The 21038-nt window shown below is 34.8% G+C and overlaps 1 protein-coding gene across 7 annotated transcripts in view; it reads right to left on the reverse strand.

The window, feature by feature from the left end:
* The window catches only part of pbl (epithelial cell transforming 2 pebble), a 37963-nt gene that overhangs the window by 10057 nt on the left and 6868 nt on the right, over positions 1 to 21038 (reverse strand). For 4 of the 7 annotated variants that reach the window (XR_016324199.1, XM_028172631.2, XM_028172628.2 and 1 more), the window contains exons 2-5: positions 13664 to 13871; positions 4259 to 4394; positions 3059 to 3271; positions 1773 to 1916 (exon numbers count right to left, since the gene is read on the reverse strand). Coding sequence is in view for 6 of the 7 variants with exons in the window: in XM_028172631.2 (XP_028028432.2) it covers positions 1773 to 1916; positions 3059 to 3271; positions 4259 to 4394; positions 13664 to 13871 (701 nt within the window). In the remaining variant the exon portion in view is untranslated. Of the gene's footprint in view, positions 1 to 1772; positions 1917 to 3058; positions 3272 to 4258; positions 4395 to 9229; positions 9604 to 13663; positions 13872 to 19977; positions 20061 to 21038 lie in introns of those variants that run through there. The other 3 variants (XM_028172629.2, XM_028172632.2, XM_089733000.1) reach the window with 3 other exon arrangements.

The following is a 21038-nucleotide window of genomic DNA, read 5'->3' on the forward strand; positions in this document are numbered from 1 at the left end:
TCGCTAATAATAAAATATTGACAGCAAACAGTGAAAGCACAATACTGAGTCGACCAAACAGTGATTATAGCGCAGTGTTCACATCAGCAAATGAAATGTGTTCTGTGTATGTATGTGCGCAAACTACAGACTACGGTCATTAAAACCTGTTATATTTTTTTTTAAATATACATTCTATAGATAATGTTTAAAAAAACAATGGGTCGACTTTACGTCGCGCGGTGAGGAAAGAGAGGGATGCAATTCTAGTGCTCGCTAAGCGACTCTTAAACTGTTACAGAACTAAAAGTATCCATAATAGGTAAATAACACATGAAAGTATGAATGGCCTTACACTTAAACATCAGAATGTGGGACAGTGGTATCTATCTGAGTTAAACATTAGCATAACTATCTGTCGTTTGATTATGAAACTACAACTACCGACATTGAGTCGCAAAGCAGCTGATAATGTGTGTTTGCAATACTACTTAGCCGTTCAATGTGTTACACAAACAACGGCTGACATTGACAACGTTGCTAAATAGAGCTCCACTATCGAAATAATTAATGAATTTAAAAATATATCTCAATACATTACTGAATATCTAGATGACAACTAATGCAGTGTAAATAATATAATAGCTGGTGTTCCCGAGGGTAATACGTGCATACTACATGCTGATTTCACAACGCTAAGCTTGATGACTAATGTGCAAAATAAACTAAAAATAAACTGTGAGAATTTTATAAATAAACAGATACGCAATGCATCCAAAAGTTTATATACATATGCATATGCTACAGAGTTTAATAAAATATAATAAATAAAAATTACATTTGTGGATCATATAGATTTATACATCAGAGATTTAAGATCAGTGTCATATAACACTGAAGTGCTTAAATGTCATCTATATATATAAAAATGAAACCCGTTTTCCGTTGTCACGACATAACATGAAAACGGCTTGACCGATTAGGCTAATTTTGGTCTTGAATTATTTGTGGAAGTCCAGAGAAGGTTTAAAAGGTATAAAAATATGAAAATTCTCGGAATTAAATAAAAATAACAATTTTGTTTTCCCTTTGACGTGTCCCCCGTCGGACGGATTCCTTTTGTTTGTTTTAAGTTTATTCTATATAAAAGTTTAAGTCTTTTATTTATCGATTGAGGCACTACGAAGTCTGCCGGGTCAGCTAGTTTAGAATAAATATTATATGTGTGAATATTAATAATATATATTATCTATGTAACTATTATAGAGCAATATTTCTCGAAATTAGAACCATAATATCGGATCTGCTTTTTAGTAAAAATCATTTCTATACGGATTTGTGTCTAGTTTTTTTTTATTTCTTAGTTCTGTATGACAATCTTTAGATCATAGTTAAGAAAAAAAATCATAATTTTTTTCTCATAATTATAAACTAAAAAAAAAACATTAAAGCCAATTACAAAATGAAATATTCTATCACAGGTTGGAACCTATGAACATCCGACTTTATGCTTCTAATATCGGAGATTTAACAATGAGAGCTGCTGTTACTAAATTTAGTGCTTTTTATTCAATAATCAGACAAGCATTCTCTATCAAATATTGCCTGCCTCTCTGACAGAATATAAAACAGTTGAGACAATATATTAATTTATTAAAAACAAAAAACTTTTGTGTTTTGTATGTTCTTGTATTTTATTCTTAAATAAATTCAATGCCCTTAACCAATTGGAACTATTGATTCGTTGAGGATTCGATCACATTATTAAATAATAATGAATGAATGTTACTTACGACGTGCGTACAGTCCGGATCGTCGAGTGGACAGACGGCGCCTCCGTTGCTGGCGAGCACCTCGCCCATGTGTTGGGTCTCATCCTCCGGGAAGCCTACGAAGCACACCCTCGCTCCGGCGAAAACTTTCAATTTATGTTCTTTCTGTAACACAACGTTTATCTCAAAATTATCAACATACATATTATGGTAGGCAGCGGCTTGGCTCTGCTCCTGGCATTGCTGACGACCATGAGCGACGGTGACCACTTACCATGAGGTGGGCCGTATGCTCGTCTGCCTACAAAGGCAATAAAAAATAAATAAATAAACATACATATGACTATAGAACTACAATATTTTCTAGAAAATACCCTTCTCGTATAGAATAGATTTTAAATAGACTTTATTAGGTCTTATTCAAATAATATGATCATTAAACAAGATTTAAAACGACCATGAATGATGATGTCAACAAGGAAGCAGACATTATAATTTCGAATATTTGTATATAAGGTTTCCTTTAACGACAACTGTTCTGTGATTTCAAAGACACTAATTTTTTATTGTATGTGTCTCCCTCTAGAATAGCACCACCGCATCTCTTCTCTTGGATGTCGTGAAAGGCAAGTAAGGGATTCACTGGATAATGGGCAGCAGCGTTCTATGAGTCCACCTACCAATCTACTTTACCTACCTATGCTACAATCTGTACCTACAGTTGAGTTCGTCGTAAGCTGCGGACTATAGTAAAAAAAATTCACAAGATATCTAAATATTCATACGTGAAGAAAAAACTGTGTACCCCTTTTTACGAAAATTGTGTGGACAGAGGACTATGAAATTTCCCACACTTTTAGAGAATATAGAGTTATGTATAAAGTAACCATGTATTTGACACACACACACACACCCATACTATATACTCTTTTGTTTATTGTTAAAGTCTGTGGTCAAATTCAGAATAGGTTAATATTGTTTGTCTTCAATATTATTTATCTATAGTGTAGCCTTGGCGAAATTTGTTATTATAGACGTCGTATGATTTTCTTTCACAATAGATCCTTTATAATGTTCAAACTTATAATTAAATTAATTTTAGTCGAATTTCGACTACCAGTCGGCCACTAGTAATTATTTATAGCCGATCCGGTGGACCGAATGGTAAACAGTCGACGTCGCCCTAAACACATCATAAAAGTTAAATTAAGTAAAAATAGGACATGACTTAAAGGTCTTAGTTTCCAGGTCATAAAATTCCTTTAAAAAAAAAACCACCGGTATGTCTCAAGAGTGAGTATACTAACAATGATGACATCGTCGGTCGCGAGACAGGCAGGGTCGTCTCGCCGTTCCCAGCACGCGTCGACCCAGGAGCGCGCGAGCACGGGCAGGCCGAACCCGGACGCGTACCTGTACTTCTCGCCCGTAGCTGCGGCCGCGATCAGGTGCGTCACCTTGCTCGACATGTCCTTACGGATCGAGCCGCCCATGTAGTGTATTAACGTTATCAGGTACGTCTGTCAACATTCAAAAACTCTATTAAAGTTTCATATTACCTAATTTGTTTTAATATTATAAAACTGAAGAGTTTGTTTGTTTGAACACACTAATCTCAGGAACTACTGGTCCGATTTGGAAAAATTCTTTCAGTGTTAGATAAAAATTTATTGAGGAAGGCTATATATAGGCTATATAACATCACGGTAAGGCTAATACAAGTGGAGCACCAATAAAGAATGTTTCAAAATAGGGGTTTAAATAGCTCCTTATTATTCCCATTCTATAATTCAAAAATATTTTCACTTTCTACGTAAATGAAGTGGGGGTAAAATTTAGCGTTATGCCAAAGTAACTGTTCTACGCGAACGGAGTCGCGGGTAAAAGCTAGTTACTTTATATGCCGCTTCTCTGTACCTATGCCATACCATAAGGTACAGTTTCCAATTCCAAATTGGAAACTGTACCCTATACTGTTGCCTATATACGCAAATTTTCATTCTAGCACATGCAACTTCAGGTAATTTTATATAGGAGTAAAAGTATAGGAGTAAAAACGTAATTTATAAAAATAAAAGTCTATGCGTATGCGACATATATTATGTTCGCATCGGTATGTTCCTTCCTTATAAGACTCCGAAAACGGCAGGACAGAATTCAGATTTATATGAAATTCTCAGGAAACCTTCAGATTGACCTTACAGGTGATCTTGTAAGATTTGGTAGTGCTCGGAACAAAGTTAAATAAAAGATCGTTCCGCAAACCTGATCGCGTTTAACTAGTAAGTAATAAACTAAAAACACGCTGTTATGGCAAGCCGAAGTAAAAAAAATATATTTTTTTACCCTATTGATCCTGGTCAACAGTTTAGGGCAAAGTAGTAAAAATATTGTGATATCATCGGTCCTTGGTACGTGTGTACATCTTCAAATTGGTAAAAACGAACATTGGGATTTGCAACATTAATATAGATTATTTTATTGGTACAGTTTTTCAAAATACTTACAAGTTCATCCTTTTTCCTAAATCCGGAGAAACATATGACGGCGCCCCGCATGGCCAACGAGTAGAGCGGCCGTGCATTTGCTGGAGGAGGCTCGTCGCGTTCCGCCAGCTGCAGAACTGCAGTCGGTCCCAACACTCTGTTTACAAAACATTATCAAGTTCAATTGCGATTTTTATTTATTAAATCTAATAATAAAGTCTTAATGAATTCGTCGTGGCCTAAAGGATAAGACGTCCGGACCATTTGTGTTGAGCGATGCACTGGGTGTTCGAATCCCAGGCGGGTACCAATTTTTCTAATGAAATGCGTACTCAACAAATGTTCACTATTGACTTCCGCGGCGAAGGAATAACATCGTGTAATAAAAATCAAACCCGCAAATTTTAATTTGCGTAATTACTGGTGGTAGGACCTCTAATGAGTCCGCGCGAGTAGGTACCACCTCCGTCCCTATTTCTGCCGTGAAGCACTAATGCGTTTCGGTTTGAAGGGTGGGGCAGCCGTTGTAACTATACTTGAGACCTTAGAACTTATATCTCAAGATGGGTGGCGCATTTACGTCGTAGATGTCTATGGGCTCCGGTAACCACTTCACAACAGGTGGGCTGTGAGCTCGTCCACCCATCTAAGCAATAAAAAAATATATATATTAAAATTCAAAATATAATTAATATTTTATCTACTTCTATTATAAAATAACGTGAATGTCTCTATTTGTTTACTACTTGTTACACTATGAATTACTCTAGAATTTATGGCAAATGAACATTCTCAGAAAACAGCATTCATTCTTATTAATTCAATTATAGAAGACAAAACTACTTTGGATTAAGTGAAAGAAAATCATAATATTTAATGTTTACGCTGGAATAAATAAAGCACTTCCTAGATATTTTAGTTTGTGTACGCATTTCTGTTGAATCCGTTCCGAAAGCGAAAAAAAATATGTATATTTGTAGAATAATTTTATTAATAGGGAACACGATTTGTTCCCGGAGACATGAATTAAAACGTTCGTGGATACAGTGGGCGTTAGTTAATGCGTGACGTTGTTCGAATGGTTCTTCGGATCAAACATGAACGCTGGGTGCGCCACTCGACGCGTCGCGTCGTGTCGGTTGGGGCAGCCAGCTCGTGACGTCACTTACATATCAATACGTACTGTCACACTACAGGGCTAACGTACGTACGTGTCTTTTTAGAAATAGTTTGTGACTTACATTTGAATTTAAAGAATTTATAAACAATCACGGTACCAAGTCGATCGATCCACAAGCTTATATGGGTCTTCAGATTAGATTCATCATCAATTCTCCGGTTTTTCAGTATTATAAAAGAATGAAATTGCGGTTTTCACTTAGTGAAATACATCACGTGAATGTGAAGTGCGTAAGAAAAAGCGCAATTTAATACATTTCAAACTAAAATTAATAATTAGTCTACGGGTCCACCGCTTTTAATTGCTGCTTTACGCCGGTGAACTCTTGACTCCATCAATTTTTGACATTTCGCACGAGAAAAACAGTTCCATTCTTCTACACAGTCGTACAGCTCTGTTAAATAGCCATACTGTCGATTAGAAACCTTTCTTTAGAATTTGCACTAAAGATGCTCTATTGGATATATGTAGCAAAGAAAAGTTTTGCGTTACCGAGAGAAATACAAAAAAAAAAAGCATTCGATAGTTAGAGAAAAAATATATTTAAATAAGCTTTCCTAATTAAATGACCACCGCTGTATTTGATATGTTTTTAATATCCAATACAGTGTATCGTTTACCGATATGTCCTTAATTAAACCCTAAAATATCTCTAAATTAAGTTACAAACGCTTCGAATTCCTTAGAAGTTATATATTTATATCTTGTTTTACTTATATTTTTATGATATACAGTTTTATGTTTTTCCTGTACAAAAGAAGCACATTTAACATGCGCGGTAATACTTTTGGAAATATCACTGTATCAGAATAACCACTTTTCATTGGGCATTCACTACCTACTACACACTACCATGGTAATCTAAGCTAGTAATCTAGTAAGCTTATCTAGTAATCTAATCTGATGGTTTCCGTAATTGAGATAATTATTTATGGTTAAAATTGAAAGTAAAGAATAACATTATGAATACATTTTTTGTTGTTTAATTCTAGGCACTGCGGCGCCGTGTAACCATAAGATGTCCTAACTCAAAAACATTGAGTTGAAAAACAAACCATAGCTGAAAGCTTCTTGGAAATTTTATTAGTCAGCTCTCCAACATTCAGCATATAAAAATATTGTTTTCTAATATTTGCTGGTACGAGTATTATGGATTACTGACATGTCCTCTATTTTCTTTATTTCTGATCTACGAGTAATACCATGAACCAACAAGTATCTCCAGATTATAATGTTATATTTTTTCTTGTGTCTTACGTTCAAGGCGCGATTACCAGAACGAAGCGAGGAATACAATTCTTTTTAACAACGATTTACTTCTCAAACAGTCTCTTTGTTCAATTCGATTCGTTTGAAGTATTTACGCTCGATTTAATTCCAAAGATGCTCGGATTTAAATCGTATGTTCCTTTAACAGAAGCGTATTCTGTTGGCAAACCTTCGAAACAATTCTGTCTCAGTAAGATGGGCTTCTCATAATCACGTAGAAATAATGATATTATTGTTATTAAATAATATTTAAAAAATTCGAATTTAAATAACATCAACTCATACAACACGCGAGATGCAAAATATTCCAGGTAGTTTAATGACGTCATGGCAAAAACGCGAAGTCAGTCTTGAATAGTTTTATATGACCTGCGAAATATACGATAGTCAGGAGGACCATACGGGGCCTCCACAACCGTAAAGGTTCCGAGATTGGAATGTTAAATATCTGAGAATACCAACATCTGACAACTTATAATCATAATAATCTTAGAAAACAACAACAAGAATTTCATTTTAACACGCTAAAGCTAGCAAAATCTTCGAACGTTCCTATAGATCAGTTTCAAACACATCGATGTGTACCGTAAATTATTTAGGTTTCTCGCATGTTTGTCATGCATTAAAAAAACGACATCAACTTAGTTGATTAAGAGCCCTAATAATGGGTTAGAAGAGAATGACACGGCTAACGGTATACTCATTATTAGTGCTGTCACTTTCGAGACAACCGCAATATTGTCTCTTCAGCATTGTCCTTTATTTCTCGTACTCTAAGAAAACTGAGAACGGTCGCATATGTACATTATAAAAAAACAGATTATTAGGTATAATATGTAAGAGCAGTGGCGTAGAAAATTAAGAAAAATATAGATGCAATGTCCCCTTTTAGAAGAAATCAGAAAAGGTCAGTCAATGTGTTCTAATAATTTAAACCCCTATTGTATCATTTAATAAACATGTCGATGAGTGAAAGGCTATGTTATATTTTTGTATTTTTTATTGCTTAGATGGGTGGACGAGCTGACGGCCCATAGACATCTACAACATAAATGCCGCCACTCACCTTGAGATATGAGTTCTAAGGTCTCAGTATAGTTTTTTTTATGTTTGAAGGATTACTAGTGGCCTGGAGGCCTTTCCAGTTTCACCAGGACAAGTGGGCGAACATAGGCTCAGCCAGGAGGAGTGTCTCAGTATAGTAAAACGGCTACCCCACTCTTCAAACCGAAACACATTACTGCTTCACGGCAGAAATAGACAGAGTGATGGTACCTATCCGTGCGGAATCACAAGACGTCTTACCATCAGTAAGCAACATTTTTGCAAAGTTACAGGAGAGGCTTTTAAAGTTTAAAATTTGGAAAAATATCGGGACAAAAAAACTGCTTCAGAAATTTGAATGGAGGACACTTAATTGAAGTTCTATTAAAAACATTGAATCTTGATGCTAAATAAAATATAAAAGTAAAAAATATATAATAAAACAGACCTTTCATTACAAAAATAAATGCCGTGTACTAAGCAAAATGTCGTTTAATACGAATAGCCTTTCACCCCTAGATGTATATTTAGTATATTTAGTTTCTACTAGAGGTCCCGCAGTAGTCGAAATTCGACTATAATTAATTGGAATTGTAAGTTTGTACACTAATATTATTATATTTTATACTTCTATAATCACAAATTTCGCCAAGACTACACTAAATATTAACAAAGACAAACAATATTTAATCTATTCTCAATTTGACAACAGACGTCAAGAACCAAAGTTTGACAATAAATAGTATGCATGCGTGTGTGCGTCAAATACATGGTATGTAGTGTGTGTAATGTTTTCTTTATTGATTTATCTTTTATGAATTACTTTAAAAAAATATTAGCATTGTGCACTTCTTCTCTATATTCTGTATAAGTGTGGAAAATTTCATACTCCTCCGTCCGCGCAATTTTCGTAAAAAGGGATACAAAGTTTTTGCTTCACGTATTATTATATAGATATTAGAATTCTAAATTTAATTACCATACGAATTTTTTCATATTTTATGCATCTTTTTTTTTTTGTTAATATGAGATCTATCACTGCAATTCGTTGGTATAGCATACATATTGTTAATTAATATAATATTTGGAAGATTAGACATCATATTTATTTTATTAATATATAATCTGAAAATTATTTCGGTGTTAAGAGTAGACTCCGTGAAACATTGTGATAGTTATTTAGTTATTGCAAAATAAAGACGTTACAAGACAGCTGATCAAAAATAAATTAAATAAATATTAGTTTTTTTCGTGCTACAAAGTTACTTTTATTGACTCACGATGTACAAACATTTATAGTATCCACCTACCCAATGAATGTTCCGTAATTAAATTTTATTTAAGCTACAGTTCTGGACGTCGTAAGTACAAAATTTCGTGGTTATTCAAATCTTTAGCTAGCGAACCAATATCCATTAAGATTTACTTATGTAACAGGTGAAGTGTTTTTAGTATTTGCTTTTAAACAAATCGTAATACAACTAAAAAATTTTTCTTACAGATCACATTGTGGCGGTATAGAATCTGGAGTTTTAAATTCAACTTGAAAAGGTGCATCTTGAAAAGGTTCCTCATCCTCTGTAGTAACTGGTATCCGCGTGGGGCCCATTTTATTTTCACTAGCAATCACGCACTAATCCAATATGAATTCCACAATCTCACGACACACTGATACCATTCACCAGCACTATTTGACATTGCCGCGCAAATAGCTAATTGGTTTCACAGAATTTCGAGATTAATAGTCGTTCACTAACAGCAGTTCGTGATATTTCGAAAACATTAAAACAGTAACGTTAGCTAGCGATAGTCGCGAAAACAAAGACAGGCGGCAAGCACGTTATGCGTTTCACGTTAGATTGAAAAGCAGTCTTGAGGAATGTGAGGCCGAAAATAGCAAGGAGCGTCGCGCGGCCACAAGGGCGACCCTCGCGGTACGTCGTGTTCTCTGTACACGCACCTTTATTTACATTCATCATTACATGAAATACATTCGGGCATCATACAGTTTATTGCATAAAATGATTCGCGTAAATAAACAAAGGCAAATTTATGTTCAGGGCGGAATCTCGTTTGTTATTTATCAAACTACACACGGGTAAACAATTTGGTGCGGTATACAACTGCACGTACATATTTGACGTTTTACACAAACGACCGTTGCACCATTTCGATTTCGTCAGATCAACGGCCTTGCAGCTTTTATGAAAAAAATCACACACGGATCACGCGCTCGTGAAACTTAAACAAGTTAAATAAATGGTCAGGTATTAATTAAAGGAACTAAAACGTGTATTTTTTTATTCTCATATCTAAAAATGTTGAACCTAAGCGGTAGATAATAATCGATACATGAACCTTGACCACAAATTTTTTCATTGCAATGCAAATTAACTGAAATATTGAAGGAGTTTTCTCAACGGCCGATTGTAGCCTTACCGAACGATTATAATTTATATAGATAATTAGTTTCGGCACAAAAATAATATGTGTATCTCAGTCATGGACCTTAAATTCGTTCAACGAAATTTTCGAGCTACGTTTTAATGAACATGAACCAACAATAGGGTTACCAACTTTTATTTATTTTATTTATTCAACTTCATGTACAAAGGTACAATGGCGGACATAATGCTTGAGGCATTCTTTACCAGTATCTTACTTTTAGTAAGATAAAAGAAGTAAAATTAGCACTATTTGACCATAATTATTTGAGCTTTTTAACTATACATTTATAAAAAGTATGGCAAATGCTTACTGTAATTGTTTGTGACCCTATTTATCATCCTACCACTGAGCTTTTATTAAAGTTAATCTCTTTCTGTAAATGCAAAAAAGTAACTATACACATACTTTAAATTATTTATTTTTAATAATTGGCTTCAAATTTTTGAGTGACCGAAAATGAACAGTAATTTGCTTGCTTTATTTCATGTGAACAGTAAACAGCTTAAATGAATGAAACATAATAACGGCCCTAAATGACACGTGGAAGGATACTATCTAGAAGGTCACTCACTGTTCATTAACGGTTTTGTAGTAGTGTTTGTAACAAAAAGCGTCCATGTAGAGTAGGGAATTCTCACGAACGCACAATAGTGATGGTATACTTTATAAGAAAAGCTTTAATGTTATTCATAACACTATTAGAAATATTCACGGGTAATATTATTATGAATTTGAACAAAAAAAACAATAATTTGAAACGTAGCATTTAAGTTGGTCATCGTGAATTATATGAAATATTTACCCAAATCAATTTGCCGAACATAGTAGCTGTAATAAACGTTCTCGTTGGAATTTAATGAAGGCAAATGTACAACGTCAACGATAAGAGGTAGCCAAACTATCAATCAGATATCAAACTCGCGGAATATCGCAGTTTCAACTACAACATTCCATCGTTCAAATAAAGATACCGTCGCACACAGATTAAAGGAAGCTCGTCTCCTATTTAAATAGAGAAATAAAAAGTTTCAATGAAAATCTTCAACTATTTTTTTTTATTGCCCTTGTAGGCAGACGAGCATACGGCCCACCTGGTGGTGAGTGGTTACCGTCGCCCATGGACTTTAGTAATCCTCCTGGCTGAGCCTTTGCTCGCCCACCTGTCCTGGTGAAGCTGGAAAGGCCTCCGGGCCACCAGTAATCTTTCAATCATAAAAAAAAAACTTTAGCAATGCCAGGGGCAGAGCCAAGCCGCTGCCTACCTGCCTATTTTATACGGATAGAACTATGTTATGCGTGAGCATCGATTTCCTCCTTCGAAATATACATACCGAACATATAGGGAATATACAATGTACAGAGACATGTTAATGAGACGTTATTGACATTAAAATTTATTTTGGCAACGTTCTTAGTTACTTTGCTAGACTTAATGAGCGCGCGTCGGATGTTTTGTACAAGTTTACGTTTAATACACGTTTTTGTGTTGAAAAACCGATGTTCACACTTATATGACAGCTACTGGTGACGTTGATCTATTCTAAAATAGCAGTCATTAACCAGAACAATTTTGCTTTAGTTCCGTCTCGAAACGAAAAAACTCATTAAAACCAAGTGTATGTGGTCAATACGCAGCAAAAATTAGATTATTTTTATTTTAGATAATTTAAGCTTAATAAACGCACTAGTGGAATTGTAGTAAATTATCTCTACGTTGCAGACATTAATCTATTCTTTTTTTTTTATTGCCCTTGTAGGCAGACGAGCATACGGCCCACCTGATGGTGAGTGGTTACCGTCGCCCATGAACTTCAGCAATGCCAGGGGCAGAGCCAAGCCGCTGCCTACCGCTTAATACTCTCCACAAGCCTCGTTTGAAGAAGGACATGTCATAGCTCTCGGGAAACAACGTTTTCTACGTAGTCTTCTATTATTATAGTAATTTAAGTTACTTTTTATTAACAGTTAAACACAAATGCTCATTTACACAGCACCATATTGTCGTTTGTTAGCTATTTAAATAGCCGACGAATAGCCGTTTAATAGAAAACGACGGCCGTTCCTTTTTTTTATTAATAAAAAAAAGGAACGGTCGTCGTTTTCCTTAAATTTATGTATCAATATATAATAAATCATTTTATTAAGGCATTTCATTATACTCGTCTTTAAATGTAAAATGTATAAAAAAATAATTAAATCAACTAACAGAATTCTGAGTTGTCCACGCAAGTTGGTGTATTAGATAACATTTGTATCGCGCTCTTGAATGTTGGCGTCATTGTACAAAAACTCACACGCTCGCGTGAAAAAAATACTATAATATTATAGTTTATAGCTGTAAAGCTTCGTCTAAGTTTTTGTTTTCACTGATTGACTTTTTTAAAGCTTAGATTTTTACGAGCCAATGTTTTGATTTGTCAGTCAACACAAGGATAATATGTAAGGTATTAAGTATTAAGGTAAAGTATTATGCAAAAAATACTTTCTAAATTGAATTATATCTTGATAAGCACTAACTACTAGTGTATTTTGTTTACGCCAAGGATATTATTATTATGATAGCGCTATGTAAACTAATGTAACTTTCAGGTATGGCGTTCTGACCGTATACCTACTATAATTTCAAGAAAACATGACAACAAGTTGTGTCTGAATCAAAAAGTATAAGAAAATCCTACGTGTTTATTTGAAGTACACTGACTTGTACTTCTGATTTGAAAGCCGAATGTTTTTAGAATGCTGAAAATGTGAAACGGTAGGAACGCAATCCTAGGTGTTACAAGAAAAGCATGAAGCAAGAAATTATCAATAGTTGCTGTAGACTTAGGCTTACGAAGCCTAGTGGCAACGTTATGAGGGCGCCGAAATTGAAAATGTTCCTAATTTTAAAAGGTACTTAAACCAAAATATTTCGAAATAAATTAAGTTTTTCGTCAATCGTCAGATTGATGATTACTTTATTTCTCTCACTGCAAGAAACTGTTAAAAATATCTATATAATGATATAGAGGGATTCGATAAGCTCATGAATTAATTTGATATAATTGTATTAATAGTCCACACCACTGAGGCTCAGTCATATTTTTAACAGTTGGGAGAGGCCTATGTCCAGCAGTGGATGACTACGACTGTGGCCTGTTGATAATGATGATAATGATGTATTATTAATAGCATGTTTTATATTTTTTACATAAACATATTTTAGCTTTGATGTCCTTTCTTAAAAACATTGTTATCAAAATGCGGCATATTAGCACGCACCTAGGGTACCATCACTATGAAAACCACTGGAAATTATTGGGTGCTTTTTTTTCTCCCTACCTATTCTCTGGAAGCTTAGGGGGCTATTCCAGCTACGCTATTGCGTGCTCTATTTAGACCATTAAGATTTTGAATGGGTACTTGTGCCATTGCCAATAATTCAATTAAAATTTCTTACTATGCCTAGAACAGTCGAAATCCACGCTCTTTAAAATAAAACTTACCTGTATTTGGCTCTGTGTGCTGTGTCGAAGAGTTCGCCTTCGAAGGGAGATGTGACGAGGTAACATGGCGGTGCAGTCGGTTGCAGCAGTGTCGGCAATGCATCGGGCTCCGGTGCCACCTCCACGATGCCGAGCCGTTCACAGGCGGCACGTACCCTTTCGCATTCCAAGCATGAACCATTCACATACACTACCGGATTCGACGAGCCTGCCGACCAATTCAGAAGTTAGCGGATACCACTGCCCGTTATGGATCATAGATTTCTTTTATGGAAATGAAAAATAGGATAATAGCAGTAACAATTAGGTATGTTAAGGAAGTTTTTTTTTGAATTATACTTCGAATTATCTATCTGATATTTTTTGATAGTCTTGTATAGATTTTCAAACATTTTCGATTTATTTGACCAAGAAGTAAAAGCCAAGTGAGTATTTTTACAAAGTGCATGTTTTTTGGTACAAGTTAATTCATAATTGATTTTGCATCAGGAAATTCATGAGCTATAAACACGATTTATCTGATTAAATCCCCTTGAAAAGAAACAGATGTTGACAGCCAGCGCTTCCTTTGATCCTTCGAATATTCGCCAGATTTGCAAATCGAGTTACAATATGTGTAAGCCTCGGTCATTGACTTATTTATGTTTAGAATTATTGAACCTAATTATTTGTATTTCTTTAATTCGACCGACAAGATCTTTTCGTGGCCCTTGAAGAAGAGCAGACTAGTATATGGGTCATCTGATAGTAAGTAGTATCCGTCGCGCATGGACATCAGTAATGGCAGAGGGACATCATTTTAAACCGCGTTTGAATGACAGATCATAGCACTCTGAAAACACCGGGCAATGAAGTTAATTCCAAAGCTCAGGGCCTATCCGGTGTTAATATGAGGTTGATGAGCCACGGTTACCATTCACTATTAGGTGGGCTGTTAGCTCATTCGGCTTTTGTGGCAATAAAAAAACAAAAATTAATACCACCGATCTACTTGACATGGGATCAAACTGTTAATTAGTATCAGGGTAACGGCTTTAACACTCTTTAACCGGAAACGCATTGTAGCAAGAATGTAGTACAGAACAGTACCACAGTAACACCAGCCTGTGCGAATTCAAAATGCAACAACAGCTCACGATAAAAACTTAGAAGGCCCATTATGTAGAAGCAACCAAATTCTAAAATCCCGCGCTTAAATGCTGTATTGTAGTACAATGTGCTATGGCTACTACATATGTGTAGAATTCATTTAAATTTGGTAATACTAAATAAAGTACTACATTTAACTAATTACAAAAAAAAAAACGTACAACACAATTTGAGGCTTTCTTTGTGGCACGCAAATGTTTTATCGATTGTCTCATTGCCGCGAATTTAAATTATTGTGAATGTGTATAAATTCTCATCCTAATTTTATTCGACTTTCTGTACTTTTCCAGTAAACAAACATGTTTGAGACGTGTTTTATGAAAAGTAAAACATACGAATTTGTATTTACCTGCTGTATTGCAATTGGTACTAGATTGTCATGTGTTACGTATATATATATATATAGTAAATAAGTAGCCGTACTCGCCCGCATCGCTGGGCCTTTAAAATTATCATTATATTATTGTCATTATTATTAAGGAGTCTAACACTCATATAAATATTAGCTTATCCATTAAGTACATCTATTTTCTACATGGATATCAAGTTTCAAGTCAATCGGATGCATAGTTCAGTAGTTATAACGGAACATCCGTAAAAACCACTGTAGATTTATATATTAGTATAGATTATGTAATTAGATTTTGCATAGCCGTTATTAACAGTTCGAAATAAAATTTTAAGCCATCATTTAAAAATCTTATTATTGCACTACTTAGCCTCACACTTTAAAAATAAAATCAATTTATATGTACAAAGCAACCAAATCCATGCGTTTACATTTCTCACAAAATCAAAAAACCCCGCTCTCACATGAAAGCGACACAAAACAGTCTAACGTGAGTTTCGGTTGAAAATTATCATAAAAACTTTGAACACAAATAATAAATGCTTACATGAAATGGTTTTTAATTTATTTATTAGGGTATGTTATTCTACTACTTGTGTATACTCGTAGTAATACATAAGGTGGGAAGTCTTGATTGTATGACGGTTGTAACACCTTCTAAACTATGAATGCTTCCCATTAAAACTAGGCAGACCTAGCCGTTCCGCATAAGAATAAAATAGATAGGTAGTCAAAATAATAAAAGCGCGTCTTTTGGTACGAGTACACCGGGCATCTTATCGTTTAGGCCATGACAACTTCGATCGAGTTTAAATAGTATAAGTGTTTTAAACACTAAAATTTCTTATATTACGTATTGGTTTGTTTAGCAATATTAGCATAAGGTTAACTAAACTACTTTAGTATTTACTTCGGTTTTCGCGATTTGTAGACATAATAGAACAATTTGTTACATTAAGCTACTATTAATTCGTTCTGTGTGAACTCAAACATAAAATCTAGAAATATTTGTAAGTAGTGAAAAATAGAGGATAGTTAGCACAATATTCAAATGTCGACGAATAAATAATACCTTAGAAGTCCGTAACTAGGAATACTGTAAAGTATTCGATACGTCGGAACTGATATAAAAAGCCTGAGCTTAAACAGTAAAAATAGTTTATCCTAAAAATCAATGTTTGTAGTCAGGTAGATCTAAACAGCGTATCGTAATTAAAATGTCAGTTTTCTTAAAAAAAATCACATTTCTCAAGTTTCGATCTTTTAAAAACGATTCAAAACAATATGCCAAGAAGCTTGATCTGAAACATAAGGCATCAAACAATGGGCTGCTGCACTTTTTTCAATTAGATTTATATTATTTACATACATTTCGTCGTAAAAGCTGTAATATTTTCATTTAAATAAAAGTCAATTGTCATGTTCATAACGGTGCCTCATTTGAAAACAACTCGACCGATTAGGCTGATTTATTTTTCATTGTGTTCGTAATTTTCAGGACGTTTTGTTTTTTTTTTTTGGAAAATCCAAACGCTTTTTTATACAATGAACAATAGTCACAAATTAGTTATGCATTTTCATATTCAATATGTTTTTTTTTTTATTGCCTTTGTAGGCAGACGGGCATACAGCCCACCTGATGGTGAGTGGTTACCGTTGCCCATGGACTTCAGCAATGCCAGGGGCAGAGCCAAGCCGCTGCCTACCGCTTAATACTCTCCACAAGCCTCGTTTGAAGAAGGACATGTCATAGCGCTCGGGAAACACCGGGATGTTTATCTAAAACTATTTAACTCTTACCTTCAAAAACTTTGGCGTAGGCCTAACATTGTCCATGGGACCGAAACACGTGAGTCTTAGGTGGGGAAAAATATTATTTGATATAAGTACAAATACCACAGTTATCAGTAGATGAATAGATGTCGGTCGAAGTAGGCCAGAATCATGAACCGGCAGATGACATCATATATGTTTCGCGGTACAATTGTTTTTTCTTAATTCTTTTATATTGAATGGCAATTGTCAAGTATTCTCCTAATGAATTCGACCCGATTATTTTCTTTACTAATATAATATCCACTCTAAATGAACATAGAACTAAGCATGTCTCATTAGTTTTAAAAATTAAACAACAACAATAATATCAAAGCCAAACTGAATATCCTTGAAATGACAAAATATTCACTCATAATCTTACAAAAAGCCGTATTACTAAACACATTTCGTTTTATTCATCGTGTACCAATTTTAAAAAAACTCCTAAAAAGGGAGATAAAAGAAAATATTTAATAATAGCCATAATGTAAAGTTTGTCGTGTTATTGTTATTTGAAAGCAATAAAAAATATTAAATCACCTTCGACTCATTGTGGCGTGACACTGTTCGAATTTTTATTGCCGATTGAAAGATATGAAATAATCTTACATTATGTTCTGAGATATGCTAAACACTCTGAGCTACGTGATATAAAAAATGTATGAATAAATGAGTAAGCGTATTTTTTTTTGAAATGAAATTAAGTATTTTAGTCAACGACTTGCAGTAAAGGTATCGATCAACGTAATTGTATAAACAAATTTACTGAAAAGGATGAACCGAATTAAAATTTACTTAGTATTATAGTATTTGCATTCAACTAATTAATTAGTCATTTTATAATTTTATACCATTAATCGCCACTCAAAAACCAAAGTTAATTAACTGCGTTTCTAGTGGGGAAAGTTAGTATGATGACGATATGAACTTGTTTTTTTTTTTTATAAAATGCAAGGGGATGCCTAAAGTCACATAGTCGATGGATTGAAATTCGATGATTTTTAAGATAATCTCTATATATAAAAATGAATTGCTGTTTGTTAGTCTCGCTAAAACTCGAGAACGGCTGGACCGATTTGGCTAACTTTGGTCTTGAATTATTTGTGAAGTCCAGGGAAGGTTTAAAAGGTAGATAAATATAAAAATTCTCGGAATTAAATAAAAATAACAATTTTGTTTTTCCTTTGATGTGTCCCCCGTCGGACGGATTCCTTTTGTTTGTTTTAAGTTTATTTTATACAAAAATGAAGTCTGCCGGGTCAGCTAGTATATTTATATAAACCTATTTTATTTATAAATATAACAACTATCAGAAGCTACAGCCATACAGACATGTACGCACGCATGCTTGCCTTCGGGCTGGTAAAAAAACAAAGTTAGTTTAAAAACAATAACCTGAATTAAAATTTTTTTTACTTATATATTTGACTCTGCTTATGAAGCTAGTTATCTCAGTTGTATGTTTAAAAACCGCACTAAAACCATTTTAACATTTAAACAATGTTTCGTCATAATTTTTTAACAAAATCACAGGATGGCGCGACAGTAAGATCGTTATATTGAAAGCTGCTGTATGCTAATTTGACGATACATGTAGTGCCGCAAGGCGCAATTAGTGTTGAATCAGTGCACTGGCCTTTGTCGGCGCATAAAATCTAAGCGGTGTTCGTGCGTATTACAATATAGTTTATCGTGTAATCCTAAAAATAATACTTCACAGCGTACTTTACTTAATACTACCATAATATCGGTAATACATAATGTATTTTTAAATGTTGCAGTTTATTAAGGCTATTGGCAGTACCAATATTATGCTTCTTCTCAATGGGTCACGATTGCGATCCGGCGGTGAATTCTGCGAAGCATTACTCTTGCTAGGCTAGTGTTAGCAAATTCTCTCACGTTGAGCGTAAGTGTAATAACCCCATAGGCCACTTACTAGCAATGGGTAGGAGAAAAAAAACACATACGTGAAATGGAAACAGAATTTTAGTATTACTGAATTGTCGTAGGTTTTTAGGGGCTCTGGGAATTTACGATCACGAAGTCGTCGTGGCCTAAAAGATAAGACGTCCGGTGCATTTGTGTTGAAGCGATGCACCGGTGTTCGAATCCCGCAGGCGGGTACCAATTTTTGTAATGAAATATGTACGTACTCAACAAATGTTCACGATTGACTTCCACGGTGAAGGAATAACATCGTGTAATAAAAGTGAAACCCGCAAAATTATAATTTGCGTAATTACTGGTGGTAGGACCTGTTGTGAGTCCGCGCGGATAGGTACCACCGCCCTGCCTATTTCTGCCGTGAAGCAGTAATGCGTTTCGGTTTGAAGGGTGGGGCAGTCGTTGTAACTATACTGAGACCTTACAACTTATATCTTAAGGTGGGTGGCGCATTTACGTTGTAGATGTCTATGGGCTCCAGTAACCACTTAACACCAGGTGGGCTGTGAGCTCGTTCACCCACCTAAACAAAAAAAAAAAAGAAAAAAGAAACGGTCTTGGTGAATGAAACAATGCGGTCATATTGTTATTAGATAAAAAATATATTATTACGAAACAAGTCGCTATGGCCTAAACTTGGCCTAAAGGATAACACACCCGGTGTACTCGAATCGAGAGATACGACTGCACCAGTGTTAATATACCGCATAAAAGTCGCACCAATCTTTCTAATAAGTACTAGCTTATGTTCAGGTATAACTTCCTCGATGAAGGCCCTCCGTGAATCTCTTCGTACAGTAAATTGGAAAATAAGCACTGAAATTCCACAAAACACCACTGTTTTTTTTTCTATTTATTTTAGTAGTACACCAAAGTTTTAGCTATACTTAGAATATCTCTCTGTTAGTTAATATAAGTTTTGTTTTCCAATAAAAAAAAAGCCGCTCTGTATCTTAGTCACAGATATTATTTACAAAAAAAAACAATGTGAATTAGAGAGACAAATGGGTGAAGAACGCATTGAAACAATTGAGACCACACCATGCGGACTCACTCCCTCCACCGAGGTAGGACCGTAGTTGTTCTACCAACGCTAGCATGACTGGCACGAATGCCCCAAATCACGCTTTACGCCATCTATAAAAGGAGATTTGTTAGAATGAATCGAAATCTCATCATCTGTAAATACCTACAATAGATTAGCATGCAAATTAAAACATCATATACTGCAGACTTTAAGGATGCTCTGTAAGTCTATAACAAAGTTTTAAGAACAACAACATTAAGTTAAAATTATGAATGGATTCAAATTAATCGGGCTTAATAGGGAACCAATCAGACCTGCGTCATTAAATAATAAATGAACAAGATCTCAAAGTAACAAATCAAATAAAAGCTTGTGATAACCACCTCGAGAGGAGTGTGACCGTTATATAGACGAATAAAAAGAACAGACTACCGTGTTCAAATCGACGAGGGTTTATTAATAAGGTGGTTGATGTTGGATCATATTCACTTGAGGTCGTAGGACTGATCTTATGAAGATGAGTGTACGGCGAACTCATTACAAGCAATTACAAGACCTAATTATAATTACTAGTGTTTGCCAAATGATCGAATTTCGACAAAAATGATTACACTTCAAGATTTTTTCTATTGCTATTTTGAGGGAAAAATAGCTGATATTACTAAATGAAAAACGGAAAATCAGTTAGTTTTTGTAAAGTCGGAAATAATATTACAATGACAGTAAAGACGCTATACTAAACCGTAAAAGTAGTTTGAACTATGTCTATTAAGACTAGAGAAAACCGAAGAAAATGGTGCTTTTTGTATTTGCCTATATATGTAATAATATATGTAATATTATATACATTACCGCAAAATTATAATTTGCGTAATTACTGGTGGTAGGACCTCTTGTGAGTTCGCGCGGGTAGGTACCACCGCCCTGTCTATTTCTGCCGTGAAGCAGTAATGCGTTTCGGTTTGAAGGGTGGGGCAGCCATTGTAACTATACTGAGATCTTAGAACTTATATCTCAAGATGGGTGGCGCATTTTACGTTGTAGATGTCCATGGGCTCCAGTAACCACTTAACACCAGGTGGGCTGCG

The sequence above is a fragment of the Bombyx mandarina genome, chromosome 15, assembly GCF_030267445.1.
Source record: "Bombyx mandarina strain Sakado chromosome 15, ASM3026744v2".
NCBI lineage: Eukaryota > Metazoa > Arthropoda > Insecta > Lepidoptera > Bombycidae > Bombyx > Bombyx mandarina.